This window comes from Erpetoichthys calabaricus, chromosome 2 (genome assembly GCF_900747795.2).
Source record: "Erpetoichthys calabaricus chromosome 2, fErpCal1.3, whole genome shotgun sequence".
In the NCBI taxonomy this organism is placed as follows: domain Eukaryota; kingdom Metazoa; phylum Chordata; class Cladistia; order Polypteriformes; family Polypteridae; genus Erpetoichthys; species Erpetoichthys calabaricus.
Window position 1 is genome coordinate 171,772,470 of NC_041395.2, and position 16,698 is coordinate 171,789,167.

The following is a 16,698-nucleotide window of genomic DNA, read 5'->3' on the forward strand; positions in this document are numbered from 1 at the left end:
TAAGGGCACGTGGACTCACATGGAAGAAGCCATGGAATATGGTGGCTCTAGTAGCAGCGTTGGAGGTTAACCCTCCACCCCTGTCATTACAGTATATATCCATGTTCCCCCTATTGTATAACTGCCTCTGATAAGTAAGTTTACTTATAATGAAATAGAGCCAAGGAGCCCAAATACTTCATTAAGTGAATTATTATTGTATATAAAATGGTCGCCACTGCAGCACTCCATCATCAAGATTGCATAACTCTGTTAAATGTCATGAATTTTAGCAGGTTTTTGTCATATTAGACAATTCTCATATGTTAAAGCTAAAATATATTTAATGCACATTAAGATAAACTATACAGTACGTTTTTGAATTGACAACATTGTTTGCTATTTGCAGAATGTCTGCTCACTTAAAATATTTATTTTGTCTTTGTTTAAGAGCAAGTAATATGTATGTAAGTCTCAAAACATTATGAATGTTGTTTTTTGTAATATTAGAATATAATTAGCAGGATTAGTTAAGGCTGTTTTTGAGCTATAGCTAGGGCATGAAGGCTCTGCTTTGCAAGATAAGTGGATTTGTGAGATTTCAGTTTTCCTCAAAGTATTGAGAGAAATGGAACAAATCTTCTTAAAATGCTTTGTATCTTAGTCTAATTTATTTAATAAAGATGTAACAACAGCCAGTATTAAGTAATCAGGTACATTTCCAGTGGAGAGGACATACTTTAAAAATATTCAGTATGACTTTTTTTACTACTGTGAATGTTTTAGCAGACTAGTTAGTTAGGCAGTAAGGGAAGGATTTCATAGTTTAATTTTAGAATTTAGTTGTAGAATATCTTGTTATGTCAGAAGCAGTTTATCAATAATTTAGCAGAAGTCTGAAAAAGTTTAATTAATAGGAGTAAAACAGAGCAGCTACAACTTACTGTTAACTAAATCTGAAACAGGAGACTAAAAATGTAACAGTTGCTTGAAAAACAGCCCGACCTAACAACTTGATTTTTAATTATTTACCTAAGCTCACTGAACAAAATGCCATCTGCTTGAACTGAGCTCACTGCAACGGTCCAAGTCATGAATATTACAATCTCTTTGCACAAAGTAAACCAAATCAGTTACAGGATCAAATGAAAAGCAGTTTTTAGTAGGCAGAAAAAAAACAGCAAAATATTACTCTGAAAACCTAAAGTGCCCAGGACATTGAATCTATCATCTGAATAGCATGATGTTACAAGTGGTCCTGTCACAGTCAGGTGCCTCCTTTTAATGAGCCACACTACATTAGAATAATGTGCAGCATTAAACATATTTTACATTTGCTTGTTTGTCATTTTACGTATAATCCCCACCATCTCCTCCCACTTTACATCCACAAAATGCCCCACTTCATGTTACACTTCATAGTTTAATTAATTAATGCTTATGCGTTTATTATATAGTAGTATAGTGAAGTGACCATTTAGATATAGAATTAAAATAAAATAATGGTATCACTATGTTTGTGATTTTATGTTTTTGTACATTTTGAACACACAAATATCCAAAGCAATCAAAGAAGGAAATAAAATAAGAGCCCTCTTTTTTAAAAGCCATTTTAGTATATCTATTTGAAAACTTTAATCAGACGCAATATTGGTGCATAACTTTAGAAATAAACTATTTTACCAAAGATTATGTTCCAGTTGACATGTAATTTTGCGTTTGAGTTTCAATAATTTAAGTAAGTTTTTTATCATAAGTGTCATGATGGTGCAGTGGTTAACCCTGCTTCTCCACAGACCTGTCTCCCTGCAGTTCCCAAGATCTTCCCATTTTAAAAATGGATTCTCTCCAGACACTAAAGTTTCCTCTTATTTCCCAAACCATGTACTGTATATATGTTAATTAGCAACCCAAAATGGTCTCAGTAGGACTGAATGAATGTGTGATTGTGTGTGATCTTTAATGGACTGTATATATGAGGTGGGACAGGGGTACTTTTCAGGACATGTCCTCTGGTAGTAGCATGCTCCCAAATACCCATTTTCTTGAACTGAATGGAGAGTGTTAGCCTCCTGAAACACAAGTATTTTACAAATGCTAATAAAAATTCAGGATTAAGCATCATACATATTATATAGACTGTTTTAAATTAACATTTTTCTTTATAGTTTAAGAATAAATCATCCATCCATCCATTTTCCAACCCACTGAATCCGAACACAGGGTCACGGGGGTCTGCTGGAGCCATGTAAAAATTGATATAAAATATCCATGTACATAGATTATTATCTGTGTAATAAAACCACAGACCAGTGGTCCAAATTTCTAAATAGCTCTTGTCACACTGTTTTGTTTGTTCATTTAAGGCTATGTCACATTATGCAACTTTTCTAATGATTTTCAGTCATACCATTCTTTTACATAACTTTAGCGATTCAGAGACAGGCCCTGCAACTCACTCCATCTAGTAAACGACTCACTGTCTCTAGTCGATGGAGTGGCTCTGTGTGCATGAGCGCTGACAACCAATGAATGCTCATCCAGAGGTACATATCACATAATATAGTGATGAGGAATAAAAGGAACATAGGGACTTTGGACCTTACAAACAGAAGAAAAGCTCATCTGTCTGATGTCTCATGTTTTACATCCAACAATAAAATGGAAAAAAGAAGTAAAGGGCCAAGAATGCAATTGAACTTGCATGGTTGTTAACCCTTCGTACAGTGCCAGCTGCATTTATGTATTAGTTTATTTAGTATCACAGAATCAAAGTGCACAGTAGTAATGTTAAATCTGTAAAGTTAAGGATTTTTTGGTTAATCACTACATAGACCTGCTTTCTGACTTTAGTTTTCTGGGCTCTTAAATCCATTTTGTATGTTTCTTGTCTTTTGCAGTATTTGGGGTTACAGATCACTTTATTAATTCAGAGCACACATTTGAAATATTCCAGTTAAATGCTAACCATAAAACAGTCATTTAATACCTTTTTCCTTCAATGTTTTTTTTTTTTCCTCCATTAGAACCTTTTATCGGTTTACAGCGGCCTGGGACAGCTCTATGCACAACTCTTTGATGTTGAATCGTGTCACACCTTATGGAGAAAAAATCTACATGACACTCTCGGCTTATCTGGAGGTGATATTTTTAGTCTTCTGTCTTTGTTGATTTGCATGCAATAATATTTTGTAAAATATTGTCTGATTTACAAAGCTTTTTTACATAATACTCAAGATATAACACAAGAGAAACAGTCATTGTTGTTATATACAGAGTAGCACTTTCCATAGAGAGACCTATATAATAAAGCCATTTTAAGAGCAGTCTGTCAACCTTTGTTTTATAGTAAATAGAATATGACATACTGTAGTTCAAACAATCACCAAATGTTACAGAAGTAGGCAGCCCTTAGTTTATATTTGTATTTATCAACTTTCACAGTGTGCATTTATCAGAGAGTGATACAGTAGAGCAGTCAATCATTCTTTTACAATATGTACCATTATTTGTCATATATATTTATAAGGACTAAAGGAAATGTCTTTCTGACAGGTAAAGGGAATTACATCTAAGTAAGGTAGTTATTTCAGATAAGGAAAGCCTAACTGTTGGGGTAGGGTAGTTGTGCTCACTGGCATGGTGCTGGACAGTGACAACAAACTGCATGTTGAATAGCACATACAAGTTAGAATTTCACTGTGTTCTGTATATGTGACAATGCTGACTCTATAAAAATGTTTACTTTTACAATATACTTCTAATTAAGATTATTTAATATGGCTTCCAAGAGTAGGCAGTGAGTATTTCTTTCGCAGTATATAGCATCTTTCATATGGAATACAAACTCTGTATACTTTAAGAAGTCACTAAGTCATTACAGTAGTATAGGAAAGCAGCAAACAGACCTTCTTCTTCTTCTTTTGGCTGCTCCTGTTAGGGGTTACCACAGCGGATCACCTTCTTCCGTATCTTTCTGTCCTCTGCATCTTGCTCTGTTACACCCATCACCTGCATGTCCTCTCTCACCACATCCATAAACCTTCTCTTAAGCCTTCCTCTTTTTCTCTTGCCTAGCAGCTCTATCCTTAGCATCCTTCTCCCAATATACTCAGCATCTCTCCTCTGCACATGTCCAAACCAACACAATCTCGCCTCTCTGACTTTGTCTCCTAAGCATCCAACTTGAGCTGACCCTCTAATGTACTCATTTCTAACCCTATCCATCCTCGTCACACCCAGCGATTAACTATAAAAACTGAAAGCCAGAGCAAGAGGTTGGGAGGAAAACATTGACTGTTTCCTATACAGCACGGGAGTTTTTATACAGTATCTGTTCTACTGCTATGTTTTGAGCTGCAGTGATGGAGTGTCCATAGCTTGACCTTGCTCCTTTTGATCCAATGTTTTATTTGAGATCATTTTATAAAAAGAACTTTTATGAAGCTATTCAGAGATATTTATCTAGATTCTTTATAGAAATATCACAATTATAAATGGGTGGAAAAGTATTTGTCATTTTTACCACTCTAAATTCCACCTTCCATATTAAATACGCTCACAATGAACCTTATAGAGAAGGCAGTCAGCATTTATTTTATACTGAATTACATCTTGCATCTTGCATAGCACAATTTAAGACAGTTTATAAAGTATTCAGTAACCTTTTTGTTTTCTGTATATACAGCAATGTTTTGCACTGTAAACAAAATGAAAAAGCACTATAGGTAATAGTCTGTCAGTGTAGTACAGTAGTGCCCAGTCCTGAGAAGGTATTGTGTGGAGCATTATGACAAAGTACTTATGAAACCAGTATGTTTCTCTGTTTATGTGATATATAGTATATAACATTGTTAGACTGTTAGCACTTTCAGAGAATTTCAGAGAAAAATCAGTCTTTTCTTTAACAGTATATCATACCTTTTCTAGTAACCATTATACAAAACCCATTTCAGAAATTCACGTTTCAGTACAAACTGAAGAATATAACACTTTGTAGCTGGCTACAGTTACTTTGACATTCATTTTGCCAATGTCACGTTGACATTCATTGAACATTTCACAACTGAAGCTTAAGATTTCTTAAATTCTAAGGAAGCTATCCGTTGTAAAATACTATAATGCAATGGGTTGAATATTTTTGGATAACAGATAGATAGATAGATAGATAGATAGATAGATAGATAGATAGATAGATAGATAGATAGATAGATAGATAGATAGATAGATAGATAGATAGATAGATAGATACTTTATTAATTCCAAGGGGAAATTAATTAATTAATTAATTAATAAATGTGTATTTCAAAGTAATTTCTAAACAATCTTGGTATTTATAATGTATTTTTCAGCTTTATTTGACCAATACAGAAATAAAATCTAAACTGTATATAATGTGCATACATTAAACATATATTATTTAAAACAACACCATGACACTACATCTGAACTGGACAGTTAGGTTTAGTGTTGCATGCAAAACATGTATCTGAAGCCTGTTTGTGTTTATATAAAGTCCATGACTATGCATGTTGACTGGCAAAGTCCTAATAGGTCAATTACTAGAACATACTACTGGAGACAGCTGTGTAAAATAATTACAAAAAGTTTTCTTTTTAACAAAGTGAAGCAGAGACCAGTCTTAGCTCAAATGCTCATGCATTAACCTATTCTTTTTCCTGACCAAATATTAATCTTATGAGTATAAATGATTTGAAAACTGCTATAAAAATGAATTTGAAAATGTCATTTAAAAAATGTAAAAGTTAATATTAATAACATTGCCTATTTCATAACTACATTAACCAACTGACTTTGGTATTTCATTGTCCCAAAACAATTTTACAAATATTTTTATTATATAATTCATAATCCAAGTAATTGCTATAATAAAATAAACTATAGTATCTGGAACTGACATGATATATACTTTATATGTTCATGTAGTTCTATATTAGTAACTAGCAAAATACCCGCGCTGCGCAGCGGCGAAGTACTACCTTAAAATTGTTATTAAGAAGAAAAGTAAACATTTTTAAACTGAGGGAAAATATACAAATAATTATTTGTTAAGGATCTCTTTGTATACCACGTTGTCAGTTCGGCCCTATAAAACCTGCTTAACTTTTGTAAGTAAGCTGTAAGGAATGAGCCTGCCAAATTTTAGCCTTCTACGTACACGGGAAGTTGGAGAATTAGTGATGAGTGAGTCAGTGAGTGAGGGCTTTGCCTTTTATTAGTATAGATACCCTACAAAGGCGGAGCCATGATTCCGGTTGGACTTGATACTGTTGATTCACTGTGGGAATTAGTAGTAATTGACAGTGGAGACAGAGAGGTAAAGCTCAGTTCCCTTAACCCACCTGAGATCTGTGAATTCTCATTGTCCACCTCACTCATATTTTTGCTTCCACTTTCGCTCTTGACTGGAGCCGATGCTGCAGTGTGAGGTCCAAGCAGATCCATTCCTTCGCCAGTCTCTTCCAAATAAGTCTCTGGCAGGCCATATTGCAAACTTAAGACGATTAGGCTTTGATGAAGCTTTAGTTGCCTTTTCCTTATCTTTCTGAACCTTTGATCTTCTGCTCATGATTTAATGTACATATAAGTAATTAAAACCTCTCAGGTTGATTAAATACAGGATACCTCAAAAAAGGCAAAATAACATTGTTGTCATTAGAGTTCCATCCTAGACATCCATTTCTCACAATGGATGAGACCAACAGTTCTTCGATGTGTTCATTTAGCTCTTTATGAAGAGCTTCATTTGCCAAACAATTTACTCTTACCACCAATTTTAAATATGTACTCCTTTAAACCATTGTCCGCTATATTCTTTATAGCAAAATACCCGGGCTTCGCAGCGGAGAAGTAGTGTGTTACAGAGGTAATGAAAAAGAAAAGGAAACATTTTAAAAATAATGTAACATGATTGTCAATGTAATTGTGTTGTCATTGTTATGAGTGTTGCTGTCATATATATATATATATACACACATAGACACACATAAACATATATATACATATATATACATATCTACATATACACATATCTACATATACACATATATACATATATATATATACATATACACATCCACATATATATACATATATATATACACATATCAACATATATATACACATACATATACACACATACATACACACACATATATACATATATACATATACACATACATACATACATATATATATATACACACATACATACATTCATACACACATATATATATATATACACACACAGACACATATATATACATATATATTTACATATCTACATATATATATACATATCTACATATATATATATATATATATATATACACATATATATACATATCTACACACACACATATATATATATATATATATATATATATATATAGTCAGAAAAACGACCAAAAGACATTGAGAAGGTTTGGGGCAGCCACCCATTTAATCGATTATGGCTGCAAAAGCTATCAAAGAACAGAGACATGTTCATTCAATCGAGTCCAAAACAGAACTGACTTCCAGGTAGCAAGATGGCAGCTTTAAAGGCCAGTAGCGGAAGTGATGTCATCCCGACCGGAACCAGAAGTGACGTCAGTGGCTGCCCCAGAGCCGGGTGGGATTTCCCTAGAATGGTCTGCAAAAGATCAAGAGGGAAAATTAGTGCACTCCGCCCCCCCTGGTCTGGCACTACCTGTATTTAAGCCCTTTCGCTGTCTCCTAAACACACGTGTGTAACAGGGCCCCCCCCTTAGCCCAGACCCGTCGGTTCGGGCGACCTGCACCGAGAGGTCGTGAACACGGGAGAGAGCATCGGCATTGGCATGTAGAGAACCCTTCCGATGAATGAGCGAAAACTTGTAATGTTGCAGATCGAGGAACCACCTCGTGACTCGCGGGTTAGACTCTTTGTGTAGGGCCATCCACTGTAAAGGGGCATGGTCCGTGACTAGAGTAAACTCCCGACCCAAGAGGTAGTATCTCAACTGTGTGATCGCCCACTTAATCGCAAGAGCCTCCCTCTCCACTGCCGCGTATCTGGTCTCCTGATCCAACAGTTTCCGGCTCAGAAACATGATGGGGTGTTCAGCACCATCGACACTTTGGCTCAGCACTGCCCCTAGGCCTGTGTCCGAAGCGTCCGTCTGGAGAATAAAAGGCCGTGAAAAATCAGGCGCCTTTAAAACGGGTGCCGACGTCAGGGCCCTTTTTAAGTCACTGAAGGCTGCCTCAGTCATATCAGTCCATACCACAGTGTTAGGAGCCCTCTTCTTTGTCAAATTAGTCAAGGGCACGGCTCTCTCCGAAAAACGTGGTACAAACCGGCGGTAATACCCAGCTAATTCGAGAAATGCCTGGACTTGCCGCTCGGTTCGCGGACGGGGCCATGTCAAAATGGCTTGTATTTTAGAGCACTGTGGCTTCACCGTACCACGACCCACCAGGGAGCCCAAATACTTGGCTTCCTCCAATCCAAAGAAACATTTCTTTGGGTTGATGCAAAGACCGGCTTCTCCCAATGTCCGTAACACGGCTCCAACGTGCTGTAGGTGTTCCTTCCAGGTGCTGGAATAGATGACGACGTCATCCAGGTAGGCAGCACTATACGTGTTATGGGGGCGGAGCACTTTGTCCACCAGACGCTGGAAAGTTGCAGGAGCCCCATGTAACCCGAATGGAAGGACACGATACTGCCAGTGCCCACTAGGGGTGCTAAACGCGGTTTTACCCTTTGCGGAGTCCGTTAAAGGAACCTGCCAGTACCCTTTGGTCATGTCAAGTGTGGTCAAGTATTCTGCCTGTCCAAGCCTCTCAAGGAGGTCGTCCACTCGAGGCATGGGATAAGCATCAAATAGTGAGACCTGATTAAGTCGACGGAAGTCATTGCAAAACCTCCAACTTCCGTCGGGCTTAGGAACCAAGACAATTGGGCTGGACCAGGGACTATGACTCTCCTCTATGACTCCTAGATCCAGCATGCGCTTGATTTCCAGTTCCACTTCTGCTTTCTTTGCCTCGGGAAGGCGGTACGGGCGTTCTCGGACTATGACCCCGGGTTCAGTCACAATGTCATGGGCAACCAGAGAAGTCCTTCCGGGGATTTCATCAACCACTTCCGGGACGGACGAGATAACTATCTCTAGCTCCCGCCTCTGTCGGTTATTTAAATTAGACCCGAAGTTAAGGGTATTACTTTGAGCAAAAAGGGAGTGGGGCTGGCCGGAGGTGGGATCAGGGTCCCTTTCCTTCCACGGTTTCAGCAGGTTCACGTGATATATCTGCTCTCTCGGTCGACGATTGGGTTGTTTCACCAAATAGTCGACGAGCCCCTTTCGCTCTTTAACTTCGTATGGCCCTTGCCAGTGGGCAAGTAGCTTAGAGTGGGAGGTGGGAACCAATACCATGACTCGATCCCCCGGCTGGAACTCCCGGAGTGTCGTGCCACGGTCGTAATAGTGGGCCTGTGCTGATTGCGCCTCTTGCATGTGACTTTTTAATATGGGTCGAATCTTCGCAAATCTATCGCGTAACTGCGCGATATATTCCAAGATATTAGTTGTGGGAAGGGCCTCTCCTTCCCAACCTTCCTTTAGAATGTCCAATATGCCCCGGGGTTGTCGCCCATATAATAATTCAAAGGGTGAGAACCCCGTTGAGGCTTGCGGGACTTCCCGGTAGGCAAAGAGTACGAGGGGGAGGAGCTGATCCCAATTCCTCCCATCCCCGCTGACCACCTTGCGAAGCATCTGTTTGAGAGTCTGATTAAATCTCTCTACTAAACCATCGGTTTTGAGGATGATACACCGCGGTTCTCAAGTGCTTTATTTTGAGTAACTTGGCCATTTCCTTGAACGTCTCCGAGGTAAACGGCGTCCCTTGGTCCGTAAGGACTTCTTTAGGGATTCCAACTCGCGCAAAGACCTCCATTAGTGCCTGTGCGATTGCTTTAGAATTAGCTGAGCACAATGGGACAGCTTCTGGATATCGGGTCGCATAATCCACGAGGACTAATATATATTTATGTCCTCGGGCCGAGGGTTCCAGGGGTCCCACTATGTCGACCCCTATGCTTTCAAAGGGAACATCAATTAAGGGGAGGGGAACGAGAGGAGCACGGTCCCTCCTAGGAATTTGCCGCAGCTGACATTCCGGGCAGGAAACACAGAAGCGGCGAACCTCCTCGTTAATTCCCGGCCAATAAAAGCGGAGCTTAATACGCTCTAAAGTTTTTTCGGTGCCCAAGTGGCCTCCTAGGAGATGGGCGTGCGCTAACTCACAAACTTGCCGCCGGAAAGTTCGTGGAATTAGCAGCAATTTCCGCACTCCCCCCTCGTGTTCACTGACCCGATATAATAAGTCATTTTCTAACACAAAGTGGGGTCCTTGTGGCATGGGCTGATTGGTGCGTTGGCCGTTGGCGAGGACTACTACATTCTTCGCAAATTTAAGGGAATCATCATTCCACTGCTCCCTTCTAAATGATGCCGGTGTTTGTCTGAATTGAAAGCTCAGATCTGAGAGAGGGTCCGGGCTGACCTCAAGGGGCGGAGAGTCGTCCCACTCTGGTGAGGTGCGGACTGATGACATATTCGTCCGCGACGGGCCGGGAAGCTCTCCGTCCTCCTCGGGGTTTCCCATATCTCTCTCTACCGGCTGCGTACAAGGTGTGGAGACAACCTGAGATGGTGTATTCCCATCGGTTACTAGGCCTAATTTTGAATAAGGCGAGATCAGTACTGCACCGCTTTTAATGTCAGACCAGTCCCGCCCGAGAATCACCGCACACGGTGGATTTGGATGTACAGCTACAACGAGTTTTCGTAGTATTCCTCCGTGGCAGATGAAACACCGGGCGGAGTCATAGGCGCAGACATCTCCGTGTACACAGGTAATTCTGGTCTTTGTTTTTAACCACTGTCGCGGTAGTACATATCGGCAATCAACAACAGAAATGTTGCTGCCGGAATCAAATAAGGCTTCTACCTTGTGGCCATTTACTATGACCTCACCTTTATGAGCCAAAGCCAGGGGGTTTGAAACCGCACACAACCCATCCCTCTCTCTCCACTTACATTCCGCCTCGCCTCCGAGCGAGGACCGCGCCCACGGGATCGGGGACTCCGATGCAAACTCCAGTGTATGTCGAGAGGGCAGTGTAAGAGGGACGTAATCTCTATGGCTTCTACTTAAGGACCGTTCAGCCCTCTCAAATTGCGAAGCCGCCCTAGATGTTTCTATGAGCTCAATGAGCTCGTTTATGTTTGCAAATTCTCCCCAGACCGGCTGGGTGAAATGCTCTGGCAGGCTATTTATGAACAAAAAACAGGCCACTTTTTTCACTACCTGAAAGGTGGTACATTCAGCGGGCCTTAACCAGCTGGCCACCTCTTCCCATAGAACGTCTAGCTGTTCTTGGGTAGACCGTTCAGAGTTAAACCTCCAGTTTTTAATTTTCTTCACCTGCTGGTCTGGGGAATGTCCACCTTCCTCTGGGACCTTAGCCCCGGTGGAACGGACAGCTCTCTCCTCTGAGAGAGCATAATAAGTCCCCATCGTATCCCCCATAGAGACCAGCCCACGTCTGTGTGTCCCAACGACACTCTCCCAATTGAGGTGACCCAGAGATAGACAAAGGGAGCGGAGTCTGCACCGGTTCTTTCCGAAACCCGAGACACACTCCCCACCCGAAAGCTTGGCCCAGGTACTCTCCCACCTGGACATGATTCAGGTCCGGTCCCGTTCTCTTCAGGGATTCCTCCCTCCTGCCGACTACGCCACTGTCAGAAAAACGACCAAAAGACATCGAGAAGGTTTGGGGCAGCCACCCATTTAATCGATTATGGCTGCAAAAGCTATCAAAGAACAGAGACATGTTCATTCAATCGAGTCCAAAACAGAACTGACTTCCAGGTAGCAAGATGGCAGCTTTAAAGGCCAGTAGCGGAAGTGATGTCATCCCGACCGGAACCAGAAGTGACGTCAGTGGCTGCCCCAGAGCCAGGTGGGATTTCCCTAGAATGGTCTGCAAAATATCGAGAGGGAAAATTAATGCACTTCGCCCCCCCCCTGGTCTGGCATGGAACTACTTGTATTTAAGCCCTTTAGCTGTCTCCTAAACACACGTGTGTGACAATATATATATATATATACATATCTACATATATATATATATATATATATATATATATATATATATATATCCCCACACTTCGCAGCGGCGAAGTACTGCTTTTAAATTTTTATTAAGAAGAAAAGAAAACCTTTTTAAACTGAGGGAAAATATACCAATAACAATTTGTTAAGGATCTGTTTTTTTGTGAAGCTGCCTTTACACAGCTTATCCGCTGTTTTATAAATGAACGCCATATAATGCCATCCTTTCTCCTTGCCTCGCGGTTCTGTAGTGTTTTATTGTTCGTTTATTACGATTGTTATAGTTATTGTGTAGCTATTTGAGACTCACTTTTCTGTTCAGGTACCCATTTCCTTTATGTAACCCGCGGATTCTCTGCTATTTTTTGTTCGTTTATTACGATTATAGTTATTTATTGATTCCCTTCTTTAGCTGACAGCCTGCTCATATAAGGCGCTCTGCTGTTTTTTTGTGAAGCAGCCTTTACACAGCTTCTCCACTGTTTTATAAACGAACGCCATATAAGCCCATCCTTTTTCCTTGCTTCGCCAAGGAAGCAGCCTTTTTATTTAATCCACGGGTTCTTCGCTGTTTTATTGTTCGTTTATTACGATTGTTATAGTTCTCTTTGTATACCATGTTGTCAGTTCAGCACTCCAGTTGTAATATGACCAAGCCGTGCAAGCTTACTGTTGAGAATGCAACGTATAGATGTACAGGAGAAAAGCAATCTTGCCTCAAATCAATGGCAACCTTTTGTAGGTCTGTGAACTTAATTTATGCGTCACTCGCTCGCTTCTTATTGTTTCGCTGCCTTCTCAATTGTGTAATGAATGTTTTCTTCAGCGCTCTTTGGGGCTCTTCCTTGTTTTCTACGTACTGCGTTCACAGTCAGTTCACGTGATTATGTGGGAGGCGTGATGACGCGATACGCAACTCCGCCTCCCACGGCCATCGAGCTGCAGTCTATTACAGTATATGGACAAAAAAGAGTTTCCAGTTATGACCATTACACGTAGAATTTCAAAATGAAACCTGCCTAACTTTTGTAAGTAAGCTGTAAGGAATGAGCCTGCCAAATTTCAGCCTTCCACCTACATGGGAAGTTGGAGAATTAGTGATGAGTGAGTCAGTCAGTGAGTGAGTCAGTGAGGGCTTTGCCTTTTATTAGTATAGATATATTATGGTCTTTAATTTGCAATATTTTCCATGTACAGTATCTTCTTGTCCACTCCCTTCACTTCAGTTCAAGCACTGTTCCATCCCATCAGCTGCAAGTCTGGATACAAGAATGATGAAAGCACCAGACATGTTTACATGCTGTTTATGCACACACATCTCATTTCTGCCTTAAGTGTTAAGGAATAGTTAAAGCTTCCAAATAATGATATCTGTAACACAGTTCAGAAACAAAAATAAATTTCATCTTTGGTAAATAAATAAATAAATAATTAGTTTCTAGTGATCTTCACATTATGGGCAGCTTTAATTGTTCTGTGTAACTCTGCTTTTAACCTTTTTCAGATGGAAAACTGCACGCAGCCAACAGTCATCACCAAAGACTTTAGTATGGTGTTTTACTCCAGAGATGCCAAATTACCTGCCTCTCGCTCCATAAGGAATCTTTTTGGTAGTGGAGCACTGAAGGCATCAGAGAGGTAAGGGGGAGAGCTTTGCATAAATCCCGTAACAAAATATTCTGTGTGTCTTACTCCCTGGCTGTGCTTCAGATGCTAAATGGTGAGTCTCACATAAATAGCTAGGAGCGATGTCATTTTGACAAATGTTTGAAGCACAAAGAAAGGACTGAGTGAGGTAGGTGTACCATTACCACCCTGGAAGAAAGATAGTAAAATAAAATTTTACATAATAAATTAATCAAAAGTAATCAAATGTATTGCATTTCCTAATTATTAAAAATAACTGGATTTTATTTATCCACAGTAACCGTGTAACAGGGGTCTATGAAGTCAGCTTATGTCACCTTGCAGATGCTGGAAGTCCAGGTATTGTGTTTATTTTTGTTAGTGCCTCAATTTTATTTTTTCTATATGGGTAGAGCCTAAGTATGGGTTATTTTAAATGTAATTGTATTTACTTATTTGGCAGATGTCTTTATCCAAGTCAACTTACAACATTTATGATACAATTGATTACATTTCTTTAGGTTTTCCCAGTTGCTGCACAGGAAGGTCAGGTGACTTGCTCATGGTCACACCATGTCAGTAGTGGGATCTGAACCCATTTGACATACTGTAGTTCAAACAATCACAACCCACAACCTCAAAGCCTTAACCACTAGACCACACTGCCCCTCTAATTAAAAAATATACTCTACTTCCACTCATATTTTCTGGAAAATATTTCAGGATTGTTAAGTTTTACATTGCATACAAAATTTTAAGGTTTTATTTTCAGCAGCAGGGCAGCATAATGGTATATTGATGTAAAGCCCAGTCAAGTTTCTGTCGAAGTGAAGTGTGCATGTTCTCTGCCATGTGTGCAGCTACTCCAGCTAATTCCCAAGTCCCAAATGTCTGTGCTTTTGGTTGATTCACAACCCTGAATTTTGAATAAACTGAGAATGAAATGGTGTAGTGTAATGTCAAATAGTAAAGGTTTTTAAAACTGTATTACTAATGTAAACAGCTAATATTTAAAAGCAAAAGTATACAAGTGTTTCTGGCACAACTACACCACAAATCCCAGAAGAATCCTCCAGGGAAGCGAGAGTTGCAGTGGTGCCGGGAGTTATCAGATGCCTGCCTATGTGGGAGAGCAGAAGCAGCCTCTGGACCATACACCCCATATACAATGTGTGCAGGGAGCTCTGAAGCACAATAAGGAGGGGCACCAGCATTAGTGAGATAGATTGTGCAGGTGGAAGCATATCATTTTTCCTAAGAAGCCAACGGGGTAAACTCCAGAGACATCTGATCCTCTCCTTGTAAAGATCAGAGAGAATAAGCAAGTGACCTGTTGAAGACTAAATGATAGTTAATTATTTCTCGATATTTAAAACAGATCAGACCCCTGGACACAAACAATATAAAATGGTATTTGATAACAAATTAATAACGCAAAAGGGTATTTAGAGACTTAGAATATGCAACAAAACTACAGTCCTATGTACTGCTTTGGATGCAACTACACAATGATTTAAACCCTAACTCAGGTTAGAATGACTGGTCTGCTTGCATAACTGGATATTGCTATGTAAAACTTCCTCCTGCTTTCTTCTTCCTCTAGTCAATTTTGAAATTAAGCCTTTGTCTCACACTGAACTCCAAACTACAAGCTTGTGATCAAAAAGGCCTTATAGCCCACTACTACCCTGTTTTGACCTCCTTACATGCTCCCCCTTGGAACTGTCATTGGCAGACATGGTTTATCGTTCCATTGCTATACCGATGACACTCAGCTTTACCTCAGGACTACTCCCACCTCCTCTACTGCTCCTCTGCCAACATCTACATTGTCTACCTGCCTGGAGGAGATAGAGGCTTGGATGAGGCTCAATTTTCTTCAGTTGAACAGATCCAAAACAGAAGCCATCTTAGTTGGTACATCACATCATCTTCGCTCTTCTACCATCACCAGTATTACTTTCTCTGGCCAAAATATTCCTCTTTCCACATCTGTTACTAATTTGGGTGTTAGAATGGACTCCCAACTTACTTTTGACACCCACATCAAATATCTCTGTAAGTCATCTTTTTACCATCTCAAGAACATCGCCAAACTCCGCCCATTACTCACCCTGGCAGATGCAGAGAAGCTCGTCCATGCCTTTGTCTCTTCCAGGCTGGATTACTGTAATGCACTCCTCATTGGGATTCCTGGCAAGAGTATCCAGAGACTCCAGTATATTCAGAACAGCGCTGCCAGGATCCTGATGAGGGTGCGAAAGTATGATCACATCACCCCAATCCTGAAAACCCTTCACTGGCTCCCTGTTTCATTCAGAATAGAGTACAAGGTCTCCCTTCTTACCCATCAGTGCATTTATGGACATGCCCCTCTTTATCTACAGGAACTCCTTACCCCCCATAACTCCTTACGTTCCCTCCGCTCTGTACTCACTAACACTCTTCAAGTCCCCAGAACTAAGCTCAGCAGCATGGGTGACAGGGCGTTTTCATCGGTGGCGCCGAGGCTGTGGAATGCCCTCCCTGATTACCTGAGAGCCCCACAGTCGACTGAGGCCTTTAAGCGAAACCTAAAAACTCATCTTTTTAGAAAGTCATTTTGTTAAAGTATTTTATAGACTCTTCTGTTCTTTTTTTTTTAATTTATTTTATTATTCTATTTTTACTCTGTAGCACTTTGGGATTGCTAAAATATAAAGTGCAATATAAATAAAATTTATTATTATTATTATTATTATATTTTCAGCCCATATGACACCATCCATCCATTTTCAAAATCGCTTATTCATTTCTCGACTGTAGTTCATGTGACACTTATGACTCAGGTATTTATTTTAACAGGCCTGTGAATATTCTAGTTGGTTTGTTCAAATTTATCTGCAGTTAAGACAAAATTTGACAATTTATAAAATACAAATT

General features: G+C 39.9%; 1 protein-coding gene across 27 annotated transcripts in view; it reads left to right on the plus strand.

The window, feature by feature from the left end:
* kif1aa (kinesin family member 1Aa) overlaps positions 1–16,698 on the plus strand; it is a 243,450-nt gene that overhangs the window by 196,978 nt on the left and 29,774 nt on the right. For all 27 annotated transcript variants that reach the window (XM_028794777.2, XM_028794779.2, XM_028794780.2 and 24 more), the window contains 3 exons: positions 3,006–3,120; positions 13,655–13,788; positions 14,075–14,136. In XM_028794777.2, the coding sequence (XP_028650610.2) occupies positions 3,006–3,120; positions 13,655–13,788; positions 14,075–14,136 (311 nt within the window). The remainder of the gene's footprint in view (positions 1–3,005; positions 3,121–13,654; positions 13,789–14,074; positions 14,137–16,698) is intronic.